Raw genomic sequence first — 16,986 nt, 5'->3', positions numbered from 1 at the left:
TAATCCCAAGCAATCAGGAGGCAGAGGTAGGCGGATCTCAGTGAGTTCGAGACCAGTCTGGTAAACAAAGCGAGTTCCAGGACAGCCAGAGCAACTCTCTTTCGGAAAAAAAGAAGAAATTGTTTCTAAATGTACAACACACCATATAAACACAATGCAGATAATTCTAGAAGGAAAAAACAAAATTAAAATGTATAGAATATAAATAGAAAATCTAAACATGCATTATTAATTTATAGCTTCATTAGGGTTTTGCTACAGTAATGAGGCCTGATGGTATAACAAAAGTAATTTCAATAATAATTATAGTTCTGTTGGGTATGGTAGTGTGCACCTTTAATGCCAGCCCAAGGTGGGCAGAGGCAGGTGAATATCTGTGACTTCAAGGCCAGTCTAATCTTCGTAGCAAGTTTCAAGCCTATCACAACTACATGGGGAAACCATCTCTCAAGATACATAAATAGCTTTTTAAGTATGGTTACATATTTCTCACATTAGGTCTACATGTGCTTGTAATGACTGTGTGGTTATGAGTTATTTCAATGTATTCAGCATAATTTAGAGAAAAAACAGAACCTTCTAAAATGTAATTTGCCTTTTCCAGCACCTAAATTGCATCCACTGAATAACAACAGTTGTGAGATCAAATGGGATTCCTTGGAACCAGTTAAAGGTGATCCCATCATTTACTGTCTTCAAGTCATCACTGGAAAGAAACCTGAACAGGTATATTCTTTCAAATTTAGTCTTTAACATTCTTCCAGACACGGTGGCACTTGTCTGTAGCCTCAGCACTTGAGGAGCAAATGCAGGAGGATCAAAGTACTCTTTGGCTACATAGCAGATTTAAGGGTTACCTGGGCTCTATGTGGCCTTGTTTTTTGTTTATTTGTTTTTAAAAAGTATGCTAGTGCGGGGGCACATGTCTTTAATCCCAGCAACTGGGAGGTAAAGACAGTCAGATCTCTGAGTTCTAGGCCACCCTGGTCTACAGAGCGAGTTCTAGGACAACCAGGGCTAAGCAGAGAAACCCTGTCTCAAAAAAAATGTGTAGTTCTATGTCCAGCTGAGGTGAGTGCTTTGGGCAGAGAGTGTGTTGTTTTTAAATGTGTTTAAGGTAACTAAATCTTAGCCCAAAGTTTCATCTCATTGGTAAGATTTATGTACATAATCTTTATTTGGAGAAACTAGCTTATTCATTTAATTGGCTAATTACCATTGAATTGTTTAGTATTTCTTGATTCCACTGGCCACAGGCCATGATTCAAATGCATACATAAAGTACTTAAACTTGAATGTCATAGGATTTTGCTATGCTTTATTGAACAAAATTATCTAATCAATCCTGAATACCCTCAGAACATTAAAAATATTGAGTAAAATTTTACTTTTGTTGTAAAAACTATACAATATAGTTTTAATTATAAAGAAACTATCATTTTCATTTGATCCTTTCTCCTTTAGATTTACAAAGGACCGAACACCACCTTTTCCTTTTCCAACTATCTTGCAAATTCAAGATATCGCTTCAAAGTCTGTGCCGGACGCCAATATGAAAATTCTGATGGTGTGCAAGAGCTCTGGGGGCCATATAGCCCCAGCACACTCTTCTCAACTTACAAACATCAGTCCGGGCATGGCAAAGGCGGTGGAGGCAAAGGAAAAGGCAACCACAATGACAAAGATGAAAAGTACAAGACAGAAATGAGTGATGATACCTTTGTTCTAATCCTTCTGATAGGATTTGCACTTATTGCCATTTTGTGTGCTGTTGCAATTCAGTACTTCCTGATTAACTAGTCTATTCTTTTAGGAAGTAGGAAAGCACATCAAACTTAGAAAACTTTAGATACATCTAAACTAATACTTCAAAATAAAGCTTACTGACAGAAACTAATAACGGTAAAAGAACTGCCTTACTATCCAAGAGCTTTTAATGTGACAGTAGAAAAGATTTTTAAGGAAATAGGTGTACTTTGAATTCCATCATTTTTCAACAAAAGATTACATTATTATACAAAGCAAAGGCCATTTTGTTGAAACTATTTCCTTCTTAATCTTTTCAAGTCAAACCTTTCCAAAATTCTGGGACTATGAGATAATAGCAGTGTTTTGGAATTCTATTTGGAACAAAATGAGAAAAATCACTTCTATGTGTCCAGTTAACATCCATATGAAGCAATAAAACATATATACCAAATGTTTCTTCTCTAATTTGCTCAAAATAATGTAACCAGCGATTGTTTTTTACCCTGATAAATACTTTGTGTATTTAGTCAGGGTTCTCTAAAGGAATAGAATAGACAGTGTGAATATACATACTAAAGGGGCCTGACACAATGTGCTCCGGATAGTCCAGCAATGACTTTCTCACAACAGAAAGGCCAAGAATCAGAATCATTAGCTGTTTCATACACAAGGCTGGATGTCTCATCAGCCCCATTCTGGTGCTGAAGTCCTAGAGAGCTGCTGGTTTTCAAACTACATTGGAATCCTGAAGAAGTTGGATTTCATAGCTGCCATAGCAACAGGATAGATGAACTTGCCAGGGAGAGTGAGGGAAAGCAGTCAAAAAGCAACACTTCCTTCTTCTGTGTCCTTTGATGTGGGCTACCACCAGGAAGTGGGGCTCAGATGTATGGTGGGTCTTTCTGCTTCAAATAATCTAATTAAGAAAATCCCTCACAGGAATGCCCTGGAGCATGGATTTTAGCTGAGTTTAGGTGCAGCCATGTTGACAACCAAGATTAGCCATCATGCTTTGATAGTGGGGAAATAGTAATTTGAAGCTTTTTGCTGTAATATGAAATAGGAAAATGGGAATAAGGATATGGAGAACCATTCTATAGCACTTTAAGCTCCTTAAAATACACCCCTCTCACTGGTATTGTCAAACATTGTGTACATACACAATCATCTATATGCACGTGTACACAGCATATTATGATTGTTTTCTTTCACAATAGATGGAGTTACATCCATTTCTGGTTACACATGAAGCATCTCACCTCAGTTCCCACAGTTCAAGCTCTAGGAGCTTTCTCAAAATCTATCAAGAAACTTACTACCCTCACTGTTTTGATTAGGATTTCTATTGCTGTGAAGAGACAACATGACCATGGTAACTCTTATAAAGGAAAACGTTTAATTGCGGAGGTGGCTCACAATTCAGAAGTCCATTATCACCCCAGTGGGTCACAGCATCAAGCAGATAGTACTGGAACAGGAGCTGAGAGTCCTTACGTCTTGATCCAGAGGCAATGGGAGGTGAACCGAGACCTGGGAATGGCTTGAGCATATATGAGTTCTCAAAGCCTGCCTCCACAGTGACACACTTCCTCCACAAGGCCACACCTACTCCAACAAAGCCACACCTCCTAATAGTGCCACTCCCTTTGGGGACCATCTTCTTTCAAAACACCACACTCACTGAAAATGTTTAAATGCTTTTATTAATGTTTTAAAACTACATATTTAAATTCAGTATGAAGATGCCCATCACTGACAATTTTTTCATATTCTGACATATCCTTTTACTTGGCACTGATAAGTGATATAAATGATATTATAAAAGTACCAGTACATTTTGTTAGACATTGGTTCAGTCTTGCTCATCTGTAAGCACTGTGACTGCCATCATGTGACAGGTAGTATTTTTTCAATAAGCAAGTAACTGTTGGTCCATAGGAAAATTACTACAAATCCAGTTCCACATCCTTGATTTCCCAAACTCTTGCAATAGATTATACATTACAGAAGAAATGACTATTAAACAGTATTGCAGCACTATTTGCAGTAAGTGCCCATTGATTAAGAAATTGTTGCTGATAGCGACTGATGGAAGCAGAGGCAGACACCCACAGCTAAACACTGAACTGAACTCCTGGACAGAGGTTGGTTAAGGGGTATTGGAAGTCAGACAAAAGTAATAGTTCATAGTGTTCTACAGAATAGTGGATAATCATAACATTATGAAGAATTACAAGACAGATGCTCAAAGGCTATAAGCATAAAAATCAGGCCAATAAGGAGGCTCAAAACATAAGCGTTAAATAGAATGACATAGGTTGATCAGTGCATGATGCATACATGTGTTAAAATATTACACTGTACCCCTTAATATATATGCAATTATTAAGTGTTAATAAAGTGAAATAGCAATTGAAAGTATTCAAATGAAATAGTGAATTACATTACAGGGTCCACAGAAAGATAACTGAGTGAGATGGTCCAGTGATCATCTCCTACGCAGGCACTAAGTTAAACAGTGATCCATGCACCTATCTGTTTGCACAGGCTCCCAGCGGGATCAGGGAAAGCCTCAGTGTTGCTGGTCTATAAAAGAAACACTGGCTGTTCTTGGACTCTGCCACTGTGGTGGGAGCCAAGGTACCCTAGTCTCCTGCTCCTGATGCCTGCCAGTGCTTGGTGTCTGCCACTGTGGCTCCATCCCTGCCGCAGGAGCCAACGCACTCCAGCATCTAAATCTCCTGCTCCACCCACGTGACTAAGACTATCAGGCAGGGCCTGTCTCCAGGCCACACCCCTGTGCCTGGGGTCTACCACTGGGGCTCCCATCCATCCCAGTGGGATCCAAAGCACCCCAGCATCCTAGTCCATTTCTCCACCCACGAGACCAGGAAGTGGAGAGCTACCAGAACATTGGACTTGCCTACACCCACCAGAAGGGAACCCTGGTCCCACATCCACCAGGAGAGGAAGAGGCACCTTCTGGAACCCACTGCAAGAACAGATGGGAAGGAGATAATATAAAAACATAAGGAGCAACAGAAAAACCAATATGACACAGCCAGAATCCAGAGACCGTACACCAGCAAGTCTGGAACACCCCAACATAAATGAACCAGAAGAGAATGACTTTAAAAACAACTTCATGAAAATGATAGAGGCCCTCAAAGAGGATATGATAAAATCCCTTAAAGAGATGGAAGAAAAATCAATCCAAAATGCAAGAAATGGAAGAAAAAACAAAGCAAAAATTGCAAGAAACAATTCAAACAGTGCAAGGGCTGAAATCTGAAATAGAAACAATAACAAAAAACACAGTCTGAAGGAATGCTGGAAATAGAAAAGCTGGGATAACGGTCAGGTACTACAGATGAAAGCATAACCAATAAAATACAAGAGATGGAAGAGAGAATCTCAGGTGTTGAAGATACACTAGGATAATTAGATTCATTGGTCAAAGAAAAATTTAAGTCCAACAATTCCCTAAGACAAAATATCCAGGAAATATGGGACACCGTGAAAAGACCAAACTTAATAATGATAGGTATAGGAGCGGCTTTGGAGGTCCCGTGGATCTGTGTCTTGCTTCAACAGTGTTTGGAGGAAACAGACCCGGGGACTCCCTCTCTCTTAGCTTCCAGCAGCAGCCTTTGGGACCATCTCCTCAAAGCCATCGGCTCCTAGGACCAGTCAGCACTGTCACTTTGAGGTTAGCTCCATACAGTGGATCAGCCATTGCCTCCCAGATTCCTCAGAATTACTCCACCAAAGTGGAAGCTGCCATGAACCGCCTGGTCAACCTGCACCTGCAGGCTTCCTACACCTACCTCTCTCTGGGCTACTATTTTTATTGGAATGACATGGCTCTGGAGGGTGTAGGTCACTTCTTCTATGAATTGGCCAAGGAGAAGCACGAGGGTGCCTAGTATCTCCTCAACTTTCAGAATGACCGCGGGAGCCACCCACTCTTCCAGGATGTGCAGAAACCATCTCAAGATGAGTGGGGTAAAACCCAGGAAACCATGGAAGCTGTCTTGGCCCTGGAGAAGAATATGAACCAGGCCCTCTTGGATCTTCATTCCCTGGGTTCTGGTCCCACAGATCCTCATCTCTGTGACTTGCTTCCTGGATGAGAAGGTGAAGCTCCTCAAGAAAATGGGCAACCACCTGATAAACATCTGTAGGCTGGCTGGCCCCCAGCCAGCACAGACTGGCATGGACCAGCCGGCTCTGGGCAAGTATCTCTTTGAGCAGCTCACTCTCAAGCATGATTAGGAGGCCTCACCTTCCAAGGGGCTCCCTCTGCTCTGAACCAGCCAACCTCAGGACCTTCACCTGAACCTCTCAAGACACTAGGAAGCTTTGTAACTGCCCTGGGGACCCTCCCAGGTCTTGGACCAAATGAAAATAAAGCTTTTTGAAACAGCAAAAAAAAAGAATAATAGGTATAGAAGAAGGTGAAGAAACCCACCTCAAAGGGGCAGAACACATATTCAACAAAATCATAGAAGAAAACTTTCCCAACCTAAAGAAAGATAAGCTAATGAATCTTCAAGAAGCTTACAGAACACCAAATAGAGTGAACCAAAAAATCCCTTCAACACATAATAATCAAGACCCCAAACATACAGAATAAAGAAAGAACATTAAGAGCAGCTAGGGGAAAAGGCCAAGTAAAATATAAAGGCAAACCTATCAGAATTACACCTGACTTCTCCATGGAAACTATGAAAGCCAGAAGGTCCTGGATAGATATCCTAACAACATTAAGAGACCACGGATGCCACTCAAGACTACTATACCCAGCAAAGCTTTCAATCACTATAGATGGAGAAAACAAGATATTTCATGACAAAATCAGATTTAAACAATACATATCCACTAACCCAGCCCTACAGAAAATTTTGGAAGGAAAACTCCAACTCAAGGGAGTTAGCTACAACCATAAATACATAGGCAATAAATAATCCCACTTTACCAACAGGTGAAAAAAGGGGTGGAAATCCACATACAATTCCAACCACAACAACCATTCCAAAACAAATGAGAATGAGCTATCAATGTTCATTAATTTCCCTCAATATTAATGGTCTCAACTCGCCCATAAAAAGACACAGTTTATCAGAATGGATTCGAAGACAGAACCCATCCTTCTGCTGCATACAAGAAACACACCTCAGCCTCAAAGACAGACCTTATTTCAGAGTTAAGGGTTGGGAATAGATTTTCCAATCAAATGGGACCCAAGAAACAAGCGGAGGGTAGCAATCCTAATATCTAACAAATTAGACTTCAAACTAAAATCAATCAAAAGAGATGAAGGAGGTCATTTCATACTCATCACAGGAGAAATCCACCAAGATGAAATCTCATTTCTGAACATCTATGACCCAAATACAAAGCCATCCACATTCATAAAAGAAACATTACTAAAACTCAAAGCACATATAAAACTTCACACATTTTTAGTGGGAGACTTCAACACCCCACTCTCGCCACTAGACAGAACCACAAGACAGAAACTTAACAAGGATACGAAGGACCTAATAGAAGTTATGACCCAACTGGGTTTACCATACATCTACAGAACACGCCATCCAAACACAAAAGAATATACCTTCTTCTCAGGTCCACACGGAACCTTCTCAAAAATCGACCACATACTTAGCAACACAGCAAACCTCAACAGATACAAAAAATTGGAATAACTCCATGTATCTTATCAGACCATCATGCATTAAGGTTAGAATTCAACAACAACACAAATTGCAGAAAGCATACAAACTCATGGAAATTGAATAATGCACAATTGCCCCACTCCTGTGTCAAACAAGAAATAAAAAAGAAATTAAAGACTTCCTAGAATTTGATGAGAATGAAGACACAACATACCCAAACCTATGGGACACTTTGAAAGCAGTGCTAAGAGGAAAGTCCATAGCACTAAGTGCCCACATGAAGAAACTGGAGAATAGTCACACTAGAGAATTAACAGCACAACTGAAAGCTCTAGAACAAAAGGAAGCAAACTAACCCCAGAGGAGCAGACACCAGGAAATAATTAAATTGAGTGCTGAAATCAATAAAGTAGAAACTAGGAAAACAATACAAAGAATCAGTGTAACAAAGAGTTGGTTCTTTGAGAAAATCAACAAGATAGATAAACCTTTATCCAAACTTACCAAACCGCAGAATATGGACATGCAAATTAACAAAATCAGAAATGAAAAGAGAGGAATAACAACGGACAGTGAGGAAATCCAGAGAATCATCAGATCATATTTTGAAAAGGTGTACTCCACAAAATTTGAAAATTTAAAGGAAATGGACAATTTTCTGGATAGATACCACTTACCAAAATTAAATCAAGAACAGATAAGCAATTTAAATAGTCCTATTAACACCTAAGGAAATAGAAGCAGTCATCAAAAGTCTCCCAATCAAAAAAAGTCCAGACCCAGATGGCTTCAGTGAAGAATTTTACCAGAAATTCAAAGAACAGATTATACTAACTCTTCTCAAAGTATTCCATGCAATAGAAGTAGAAGGGTCTTTGCCAAACTCTTTTTACCAAGCTTTAATCACATTGATTCCCAAGCCACACAAGACACAACTAAGAAAGAGAACTCCAGACCAATATCCCTCATGAACATGGATGCAAAAATACTCAATAAAATACTAGCAAATCAGATCCAAGAACACATCAGAAAACTCATCCACCATGATCAAGTAGGGTTCATTCCAGGAATGCAGGGATGGTTCAACATACAAAAATCCATCAATGTAATTTAATAAAAAAGTAAATAATGATCTTTGGGAGCCCATTCTAAATAGAGGGATGCTCTCTCAGCCTGGACACATGGGGAAGGGCCTAGGTCCTTCCCTGGATGAAACGACAGACCTTGGAGATGCCTCCAAGGAGGGCCTCACCCTCCCTGGGGAATGATGTGGAGATTGGGTGGGGTGCTGGGTGGCTGGTGGAGAGACAAGGGAGGAGGGGTTGGAGAGGGAGCTGGGGTTGACATGTGAAGCATTCGTGGAAAAACAAAAAACCCAGGATAGCCAAGACAACCCTGCTCAACAAAGCAACATCTGGAGGCATCACTATCCCTGACTTCAAGCTTTATTATAGAGAGGATGTGGAGAAAGGGGAACATTCATCCATTGCGGCTGGCAGTGCAAACTTGTACAGCCATTTTGGAAATCAGTATGGAGATTCCTCAGGAAAATGGGAGTCTGTCTACCACAAAACCCAGCAATTCCACTCTTAGGCATATACCCAAAAGATACCCATTCACACAACAAGGATGTCTGTTCCTTTATGTTCATAGCAGCGTTATATGTAATAGCTAGATCCTGGAAGTAACCTAGATGCCCCACAACTTAAAAGTGGATAGGGAAAATGTGGCACATTTACACAATGGAGTACTACTCAGTGGAAAAAAGCAATGGAATCTTGAAATTTGCAGGCAAATGAATGGCACTAGAAGAAACCATCCTGAGTGAGGTAACGCAGTCACAAAAAGACAAACACTCACTCATATATGGATTTTAGATATGGATCAGGGGAGTGTCAGCCTACAATCCCAGTGCCTGTAAGTCTGGGAAACAGGGAGGTTCCCAACAGAGATGCATGATTCCCCAAGAGAAGTGGAATGAGCCAAGATCTCCTGAGCAGATTGGGGACATCGGGGGAGGGAAAAGGGAACCAGGAAAAGGAGAGGAGGAGAAGAAGAGGGGAGAAGAAGGCATGGGGGAGCAGGAAGGTTGAGTCGAGGTAAGAATGGAGGAGAGTAGGATGAAAGATACCATAATAGATTGAGTCATTATAGGTTTGAGGAGAGAGTTGACACTAGTGAGATTTCCAGAGATCTACAAGGATAACAACACCTGTCAAACTAAGCAATAGTGGAGAGACTACATTAATAGCCCCTCCTTGATGATAAGGTTGATGACTACCTTATATGCCATCCTAGAACATTCATCCAGTGACTGATGGAAGCACAAACAGATAGATACCCACAGCTAAACACTGAACTGATCTCCTGGAACCCAGTTGTAGAGAGGGAGGAGTGATAAGCAAAGGCATCAAGACTGTGCTGGTGAAACCCACAAAGACAGCTGACTGGACAAAGGGGAGCTCTTGAACCCCAGACTGATGGCTGAGAGGCCAATAGGGGACTGATCCAGACTCCATGAATGTAGTGTCAGTGAGGAGGCCTCAGAAATCTCTGGGGCCTTGAGTAGTAGATGTTTACCATGGTGTATGAATGAACTTAGGGAGCCCATTCCACATGGATGGAGGCTCTCTCAGCCTGGACACATGGGGAAGGGCCTAGGTTCTGCCCTGGATGAAATGACAGACTCTGGAGATCCCCGCAAGGAGGGCCTCACCCTCCCTGGGGAATGATATGGGGATTGGGTGGGGGGCTGGAGAGGGGCTGGTGGAGAGACAAAGGAGAAGAGGTGGAAGAAGGAGCTGGGATTGACATGTGAAGCTTTCATGTTTCTAATTCAAATAAAAACATATATTGAGGGGAAAAAAGAAACACTGAAAGAAGCCAAAAGGAAAGAGTTGCATGCGGTGTCCCCCCCCCCTCCTCTACGCAGCTCAGCTAAAGACACTTCCATTTGGGAAAGAGAATTAGGTCCAGACTTTAGACTTGAAACACAATGATAAGCAGGGCCCCATACCCACTGACCCCAGACCTGTATCCTCAAACTGAGCATCTGGCGCCTCTCTAGCCTGGTAGCTAAGGGACCACCTGCACCAGCCCCCTCCCAACCACAGGTACAAGAACAGTGAGAGCATCCCACCCACTGAGGTGCATGGGCCATTACACCGAGACCTGGTACTTGACAGAGCCCATATGCCCCTATCTCCCAGGACAACATTTATAGATGGAACCTTGAGACATGCCCAGCACCTGGAAGGGACCTAGTCTTTGGTGAGACTGACTTCTAAGAGATATGAGCATAAGCCAAACACAGAGCAAATGTGAGTGCCAACTCACTGCACGGAGTGGAGGACTAGCTCTCCACAGTGACGTCCAGGAGTAAGCAGAATCCTTAAGCAATGACTGACTATGGGCCAGTTTTCAGAAAAGATGGATCAGGGTTCACCATTACTCGAGTGGAAGCTTGCAAGGATAGACTACCATTCTTTTTTTCCAGTTTAAATTTAGATAAGAAACAAGGTTGCTTCACAAGTCAGTTCCAGGTCCCTCTCCCTTTCCCTCCCTCCTCCCGTGCCCTCCACCCAACCCCCCCCCGTTATCCCCTCATTCCCCCAGGGAGGGTGAGGCCCTCCATGGGGGTGTCCATAGTCTGTCATTTCATATAGGGCAGGGCCTAGACCCTTCCCCAAGAGTTCAGGGTGAGAGTGCACCTCACCCTGTTGGATGGGAGTCCAAAGTCTGTGTGTATACTTGGGATGGGTACTGATCTGCTGCCCAAGGCTCAATAGATTACCTAGGCCTCCTCACTGACACCCAGATTCAGGGGGTCTTGATCAGTCCCATGCTGGATTCCCAGGTTGATGCCTGGGATTCAAGAGTTAACCTTTGTCAGGTCAACTGTTTCTGGGGGTTAAACCAGCCCAGTCTTAATCTCTTTGATCATCAGTCCTCCCTCTCTGTTACTGGCTTTCTTGAGTTCAGCTCAGTACTTAACCGAGGGAGTCTGCCTCTTCTTCGATCAGCCACTAAATGAAGTTTCTGTTTCCCAGACTCTTTGGCCATGGGATTGTAGGCTGGCACTCCCCAGATCTATGTCTAAAATCCATATATGAGAGAGTACATGCCATGTTTCTCTTTTTGTGAGTGTGTTACCTCACTCAGGATGGTTTCTTCTAGTGTCATCCATTTGCCTGCGAATCTCATGATTCCATAGACTACCATTCTTAGACACCCAGTTTGTTCTCAGCAAAGCACCAACGAAACCAAGCTTGAGGTGCCCTCTAGTGGTTAAGTAGCAGAAATGAGCACAGACTCAAAAAAACAGCCTGCTATTTCTGGATTGACAAAATCAGATGGTGAATATTTATTAAAGGTGCCGCATACTTCATTGAACACACTGTTGTACACAAACAAGCACCAAGTACATTCAGGAACCAGTGCTCCACTTACAGATCAAAATAAGGCTCTAGAAATTGACTACATAAAAACCCATGCCTGAAAAGCTTCATACCAAAAAGTTCAAAGCAGATACTTTTGAGAAACTCAACAGACTTCAAGAGTATAGAAAAATAATCCAATAAAATAATGGAGTAACTTAGACAGGGTGATTTTTTAATCAGAGACAATTTTTTATTTTTCGTTATTTGTGCCCAGGCTGAGAAATCACTCAAAATCTACTGGCTACTACCTCCTGAGTGCTGAGAGTATAGATGGGGTATGTACTGCCACACCCAGGTTCTTGAGCCGAAATTTATACTGCATGAAATTTAAAACATGATAGAAAGTGTAGGTGGTATAACAGATTAAACAGGAAACAAAATGAGGAAGCTTTAAGACTGACTACTTGGAAATACATAATAGGTGTGAAAGAAAACCAAGAGAAATGTAGAAAGCACATGGGAACTTGGAGACAGCACTAGAAGAGCAAAAGTCAGCTATGAAGGAAAGAGAAACAAGGATGTCAAAGAGATGATGAGGGGGTGGCAAAGAGAGAGATGGCTCAATGTTTTTGCTGTTCTTCCAGAGGACCCACATGGCTGCTCACAGCAATCTGTTAGCTCCAGTTTCAGAGGATCCCATGTCCTCTTCTGGCCTCCTCAGCATGGCACACACATGGTGCCCAGATACACATGTAGGCAGAACACCCACACGCATAAAGTAAAAAATAAATTTTTCCTAAAAAGAGTCCCAGAGTGGTGCCATGAACCTTTAATCCCGACACTCAGGGGGCAGAGGCAGGCAGATCTCTTCGTGTTCCAAGCTAACCAGGGCAGCACAAAACAAATCAAGAAGAGGAGGGATTTTCAAAATAAGCATACAACTAACCACACAGGAAGGTCAAAGCTCACCAGTTAGGTTCAACTTAACTGAATCTATCCCAAAGCATTCTATAATCCAGTTCCAAAGGCAAATGACTATCAATGAATGAAGAAAAATAACATTTAAAGATACGCAGTTCACATAAATCAAAATTCTTGGCAGAAACTAAAGATAAGGAGAATAGACAAAGCTTTTCACAGTACCAAACAACAAAAACCATACCAATTCAGAATACTATTACCCAGTGAAGTAAAGCTATTCTCTACAAATGAAGGAGAAATAAAGGTTCCCAGACAGTAAAGACCAAGAAAATTTAGGGCCTACTTCAGGCAAGTAAAAACTAACAAGCAAGAAGAAAATATTATGATGAATAAAATTCACCTGTATGGATAACTATTCAAATTCAGAATGTTCTAATGTGATAAACTTGATTTATAAACTGTTCATATATTTCCTATCAATGAAAAAAAACAACAGCTATATTAATATGTTAAGAGATTAGCAAAAAGCATTAAAAATAAGTTCCAACTGTATATTGTCTATAAGACCCCAGTTTAAATATGAAGACATAGATAAAAGTAAAGAGATACACACAGAGAGAGGTCATACAGAAGGCAGGAGCAGCTACCTATATTTTAGGCAATGAAGGCTTTAGGATAAGGAAAATTGTCAACAATAAAAAAGGATATTACATAATAATAATCCTTTATCCTTAATTTCTATACCTGTAACAACAGATAGAGTTTCAAAATACATGAAACAAACATTAACAAAATAGCTATGAAAGATAAAGAAATCTGCTATTCTACCTGGAAATATCAATACCCTTTACTAAGATAGAGCAGACAGAAAATAAAGGATGTAGCATAGCTGAACTCACCTGTACCACCAGCCAATTCATCACAATTGATACCTTTAACTAAGAGCAGTAGAATATATATATATACATATATATATATTTTTATGAGCTCAGACAGAGCATTCACTAAAGTGTACGACACTCTGGGTCATAAAGCATGCCTAAAATTATTTATTAAATTTAAAACAGTGTATTTTGATCATATTCATCCACTACAACCTTCCTTAAATTCCTCCTAGTGCCACTACCCCTTCTCACACACAACATCATGTCTTCCTTTTTTGTTATTAATAGCTCCTTGAGTCCAATTAGTGTTCCCCATATGTGCATGGATGTGGCACCAGCTGATGTCAGGTACACAACCTACCAGCAGCCACATTACCCAAAAGAAACTCTCTCTTCCTCAACAGCCATCAACTGTCAACAGCACTTCCGATAGGAGAAGGGACTTGAGACCCCCTCTCCTAACAAGCATGAAGTTTTTAACTGGCTTGATCTTATACAGGTAGGCACAACTGATGTATTTGATGTAGGCGTGTGCAGTGGCCATGTCCTGTCCAGAGGTCAACTTTTCACAGCTCTCCCCATCTCCCAGCTCTTACATTCTTTCCACACAGTATTCCAAGATATTCCTTGAACCCTGAATTGGGATCACTCACATTTCATTCACAGTTGATTATACATGACGATTTCTCAGTTAGGAGTCTATGCTGCAAAATGAACTTCTCTGGCCAAATCTGAGAGCAACACACATTGATGGGTATAAATATGGGTACTTAGAAAGCAGTCTAATAGCATGATCATTTAACAGCAACATTAGGTTCTCTCACAAAGTCTATGATCTTCCTAGTCATGAGCTTTTAACAAGGTCTACAGTGGCAAGCAGGAAATCTATCCTATGAGTCAAGACTCATATTTAATCAGAAAGCAGTTAGTTACCCCATAACCAGCATGCTACTTTTGAATGTAACCTGCTCCTGTAATTTAATGAAAACACGATTGATAAAGAATAGAGAAAACAAAATAAAATTGTTTTTAATTTTTAAAAAATTTAAATAAGTGACAAAAGAAAAAAGAATAGATAAAACAATATAAGAAAATAATAAGTTAGGATTACACATTTTTAATTTCAAAAGAGATTACAGCCAGCTGTTAGTGGCACAAGATTTAAGCAAAACTTGGGTACCACACGCAGGTGGGTTTCCATAAGTTTAAGGCTATCTAGAGCTACTTAGTGAGATCTTGTCTCAACAAAAATGATTATAATGCTATGCTGATCAGGACACTTCAATGATGGCATAAGAATAGACATATAGATAAATGATACAAAATAGAAAAAATTTTAAGATTCTTTTTTTCATTATTTTTATTACATTTTTTTAGAAAAGAGCTTGCTTCACATGTCAATCCCAGCTCCCTCTCCCTCCCCTCCTCCCGCATCCTCCCATCATCCCCCCAGGCTCCCACCCTATCGTCACTTCCTTCCACATAGGGGATATCCAGAGTCTGTCATTCCACTCAGGGCAGGGTCCAGGCACTCCCCCAAGAGTCCAGGCTGAGAGAGCATCCATCTTTGTGTTATGGACACACGAAGTCCATTTGTATGCCAGGGATAAATACTGATCTACTGCCCAGGGCCCCACAGGTTGCCCAGACCTCCTCACTGATTCTCACACTCAGAGGGTCTGGATCAGTCCCATGCTGGCCTCCCAGCTGTCGGTCTGGGGTCCAAGAGCTCCCCCTTGTTCAGGTCAGCTGTCTCTGCTGGTTTCACCAGCCCATTTTTTGCCAATTTGCTCATCACTCCTCTCTCTCTGTCACTGGGTTCCAGGAGTTGAGTTCAGGGTTTAGCTGTGAGTGTTTGCCTCTGCTTCCATCAGTCACTGGAAGAAGGTTCTAGGATGGCATATAAGGTAGTCGTCAAATTCATTATCAGGAATGCACATTTAAGGTAGTTTCTCCACTATTGCTTAGCTTGCCAGTTGGTGTCATCCTTGTAGATCACTAGAGGTCTCATTGGTGCCAGATCTAACTTCAAACCTATGACTCCCACTATTATGGTATTTCTCACCCTGTTCTCCCCCTATTCTTCCCCCAACTCAACATTCCTGCTCCCCCATGACCTACTCTCTCCTCCTCTTCTCCCCATCTCTTCTTCACAGCTCCCACTCTCCCCCACCTCCCGCCGTGTTCCCAATCTATTCAGGAGATCTTGCCTCATTCCTCTTCTCTGGGGTACCATGCATATCTCTCTTAGGTTCTTTCCTGTTTCCCAGACTCTCTGTCAGTGGGATTGCAGACTGGAAATCCCTTGATCCATGTCTAAAATCCATATATGAGTGAGTACATACCATGTGTGTCTTTTTGTGACTGGGTTACCTCACTCAGGATGGTTTCTTCTAGTGCCATCCATTTGCCTGCAATTTCAAGTTTCTATTTTTTTTCTGCTGAATAGTACTCCATTTCATAAATGTACCACATTTTCTCTATCCACTCTTCATTTGAGGGGCATCTAGGTTGCTTCCACGTTCTGGCTATTACAAATAATGCTGCTATGAACATAGTGGAACAGACGTCCTTGTTGTATAAATTTGCATCTTTTGGATATATGCCAAAGAGTGAAATTGCTGGATCTTGTGGTATGTTGATTCCCATTTTCCAGAGGAATCTCCATACTGATTTCCAAAGTGGCTGTACGAGTTGGCACTCCCACCAGCAGTGGAGGAGTGTTCCCCTCTCTAAACATCCTCTCCAGCATAAATTGTCCTTGGTGTTTTTGATTTTAGCCATTCTGACAAGAGTAAAATCTCAGAGTCATTTTGATTTACATTTCCCTGATGGCTAAGGATGTTGAGCACTTTCTCAAGTCTCTCAGCCATTTTAGACTCCACTATTGAGAAGTCTCTATTTAGTTCTGTACCCCACTTTTTAATTGGATCCTTTAGTGTTTTGGAGACTTGCTTCTTCAGGTCTTTGTAAATTTTGGATATTAGCCCTCTGTCAGATATGGGGTTAGTAAATAACTTTTCCCATTCTGTGGGCTGCCTTTTTGTCTTGTTAACTGTGTCCTTTGCCTTACAGAAGCTTCTTAATTGTCGATCCCAGTGACTGTGCTACTGGTGTTGTGTTCAGGAAGTGGTCTCCTGTACCAATTTGTTGAAGAGTATCTCCAACTTTCTCTTCTAAGAGTTTCATCGTGGCTGGATTTATGTTGAGATCTTTGGTCCATTTGGACTTACGTTTTGTGCAAGGCGATAGACATGGATCTATCTGGAGTCTTCTGCATGCCAATACCCAGTTATGCCAGCACCATTTGTTGAAGATGCTATCTTTTTTCCATTGTATAATTTTAGCTTCTTTGTCGAAAAATCAAATGTCCAT

At 41.3% G+C, this 16,986-nt stretch overlaps 1 protein-coding gene and 1 pseudogene across 1 annotated transcript in view; both read left to right on the top strand.

Annotated features, from left to right (window-relative positions):
* The window catches only part of LOC101827110 (fibronectin type III domain containing protein 3C1-like), a 58,260-nt gene extending 56,060 nt beyond the window's left edge, over positions 1-2,200 (top strand). Inside the window, exons 25-26 of the mRNA XM_040744319.1 lie at positions 605-726; positions 1,465-2,200. Of these exons, the coding sequence (XP_040600253.1) occupies positions 605-726; positions 1,465-1,800 (458 nt within the window). The 3' untranslated portion in view covers positions 1,801-2,200. The remainder of the gene's footprint in view (positions 1-604; positions 727-1,464) is intronic.
* A 1,561-nt stretch (positions 2,201-3,761) lies between these two features.
* Positions 3,762-6,024, top strand: LOC101829128 (annotated as a pseudogene).
* The last annotated feature ends 10,962 nt before the right edge of the window (positions 6,025-16,986 follow it).

This window comes from Mesocricetus auratus, unplaced genomic scaffold, assembly GCF_017639785.1.
Source record: "Mesocricetus auratus isolate SY011 unplaced genomic scaffold, BCM_Maur_2.0 Super-Scaffold_100003, whole genome shotgun sequence".
Lineage (NCBI taxonomy): Eukaryota > Metazoa > Chordata > Mammalia > Rodentia > Cricetidae > Mesocricetus > Mesocricetus auratus.
Note: the sequence above shows the minus strand (reverse complement) of the source record. Positions and strands in the feature narration are given on the sequence as shown.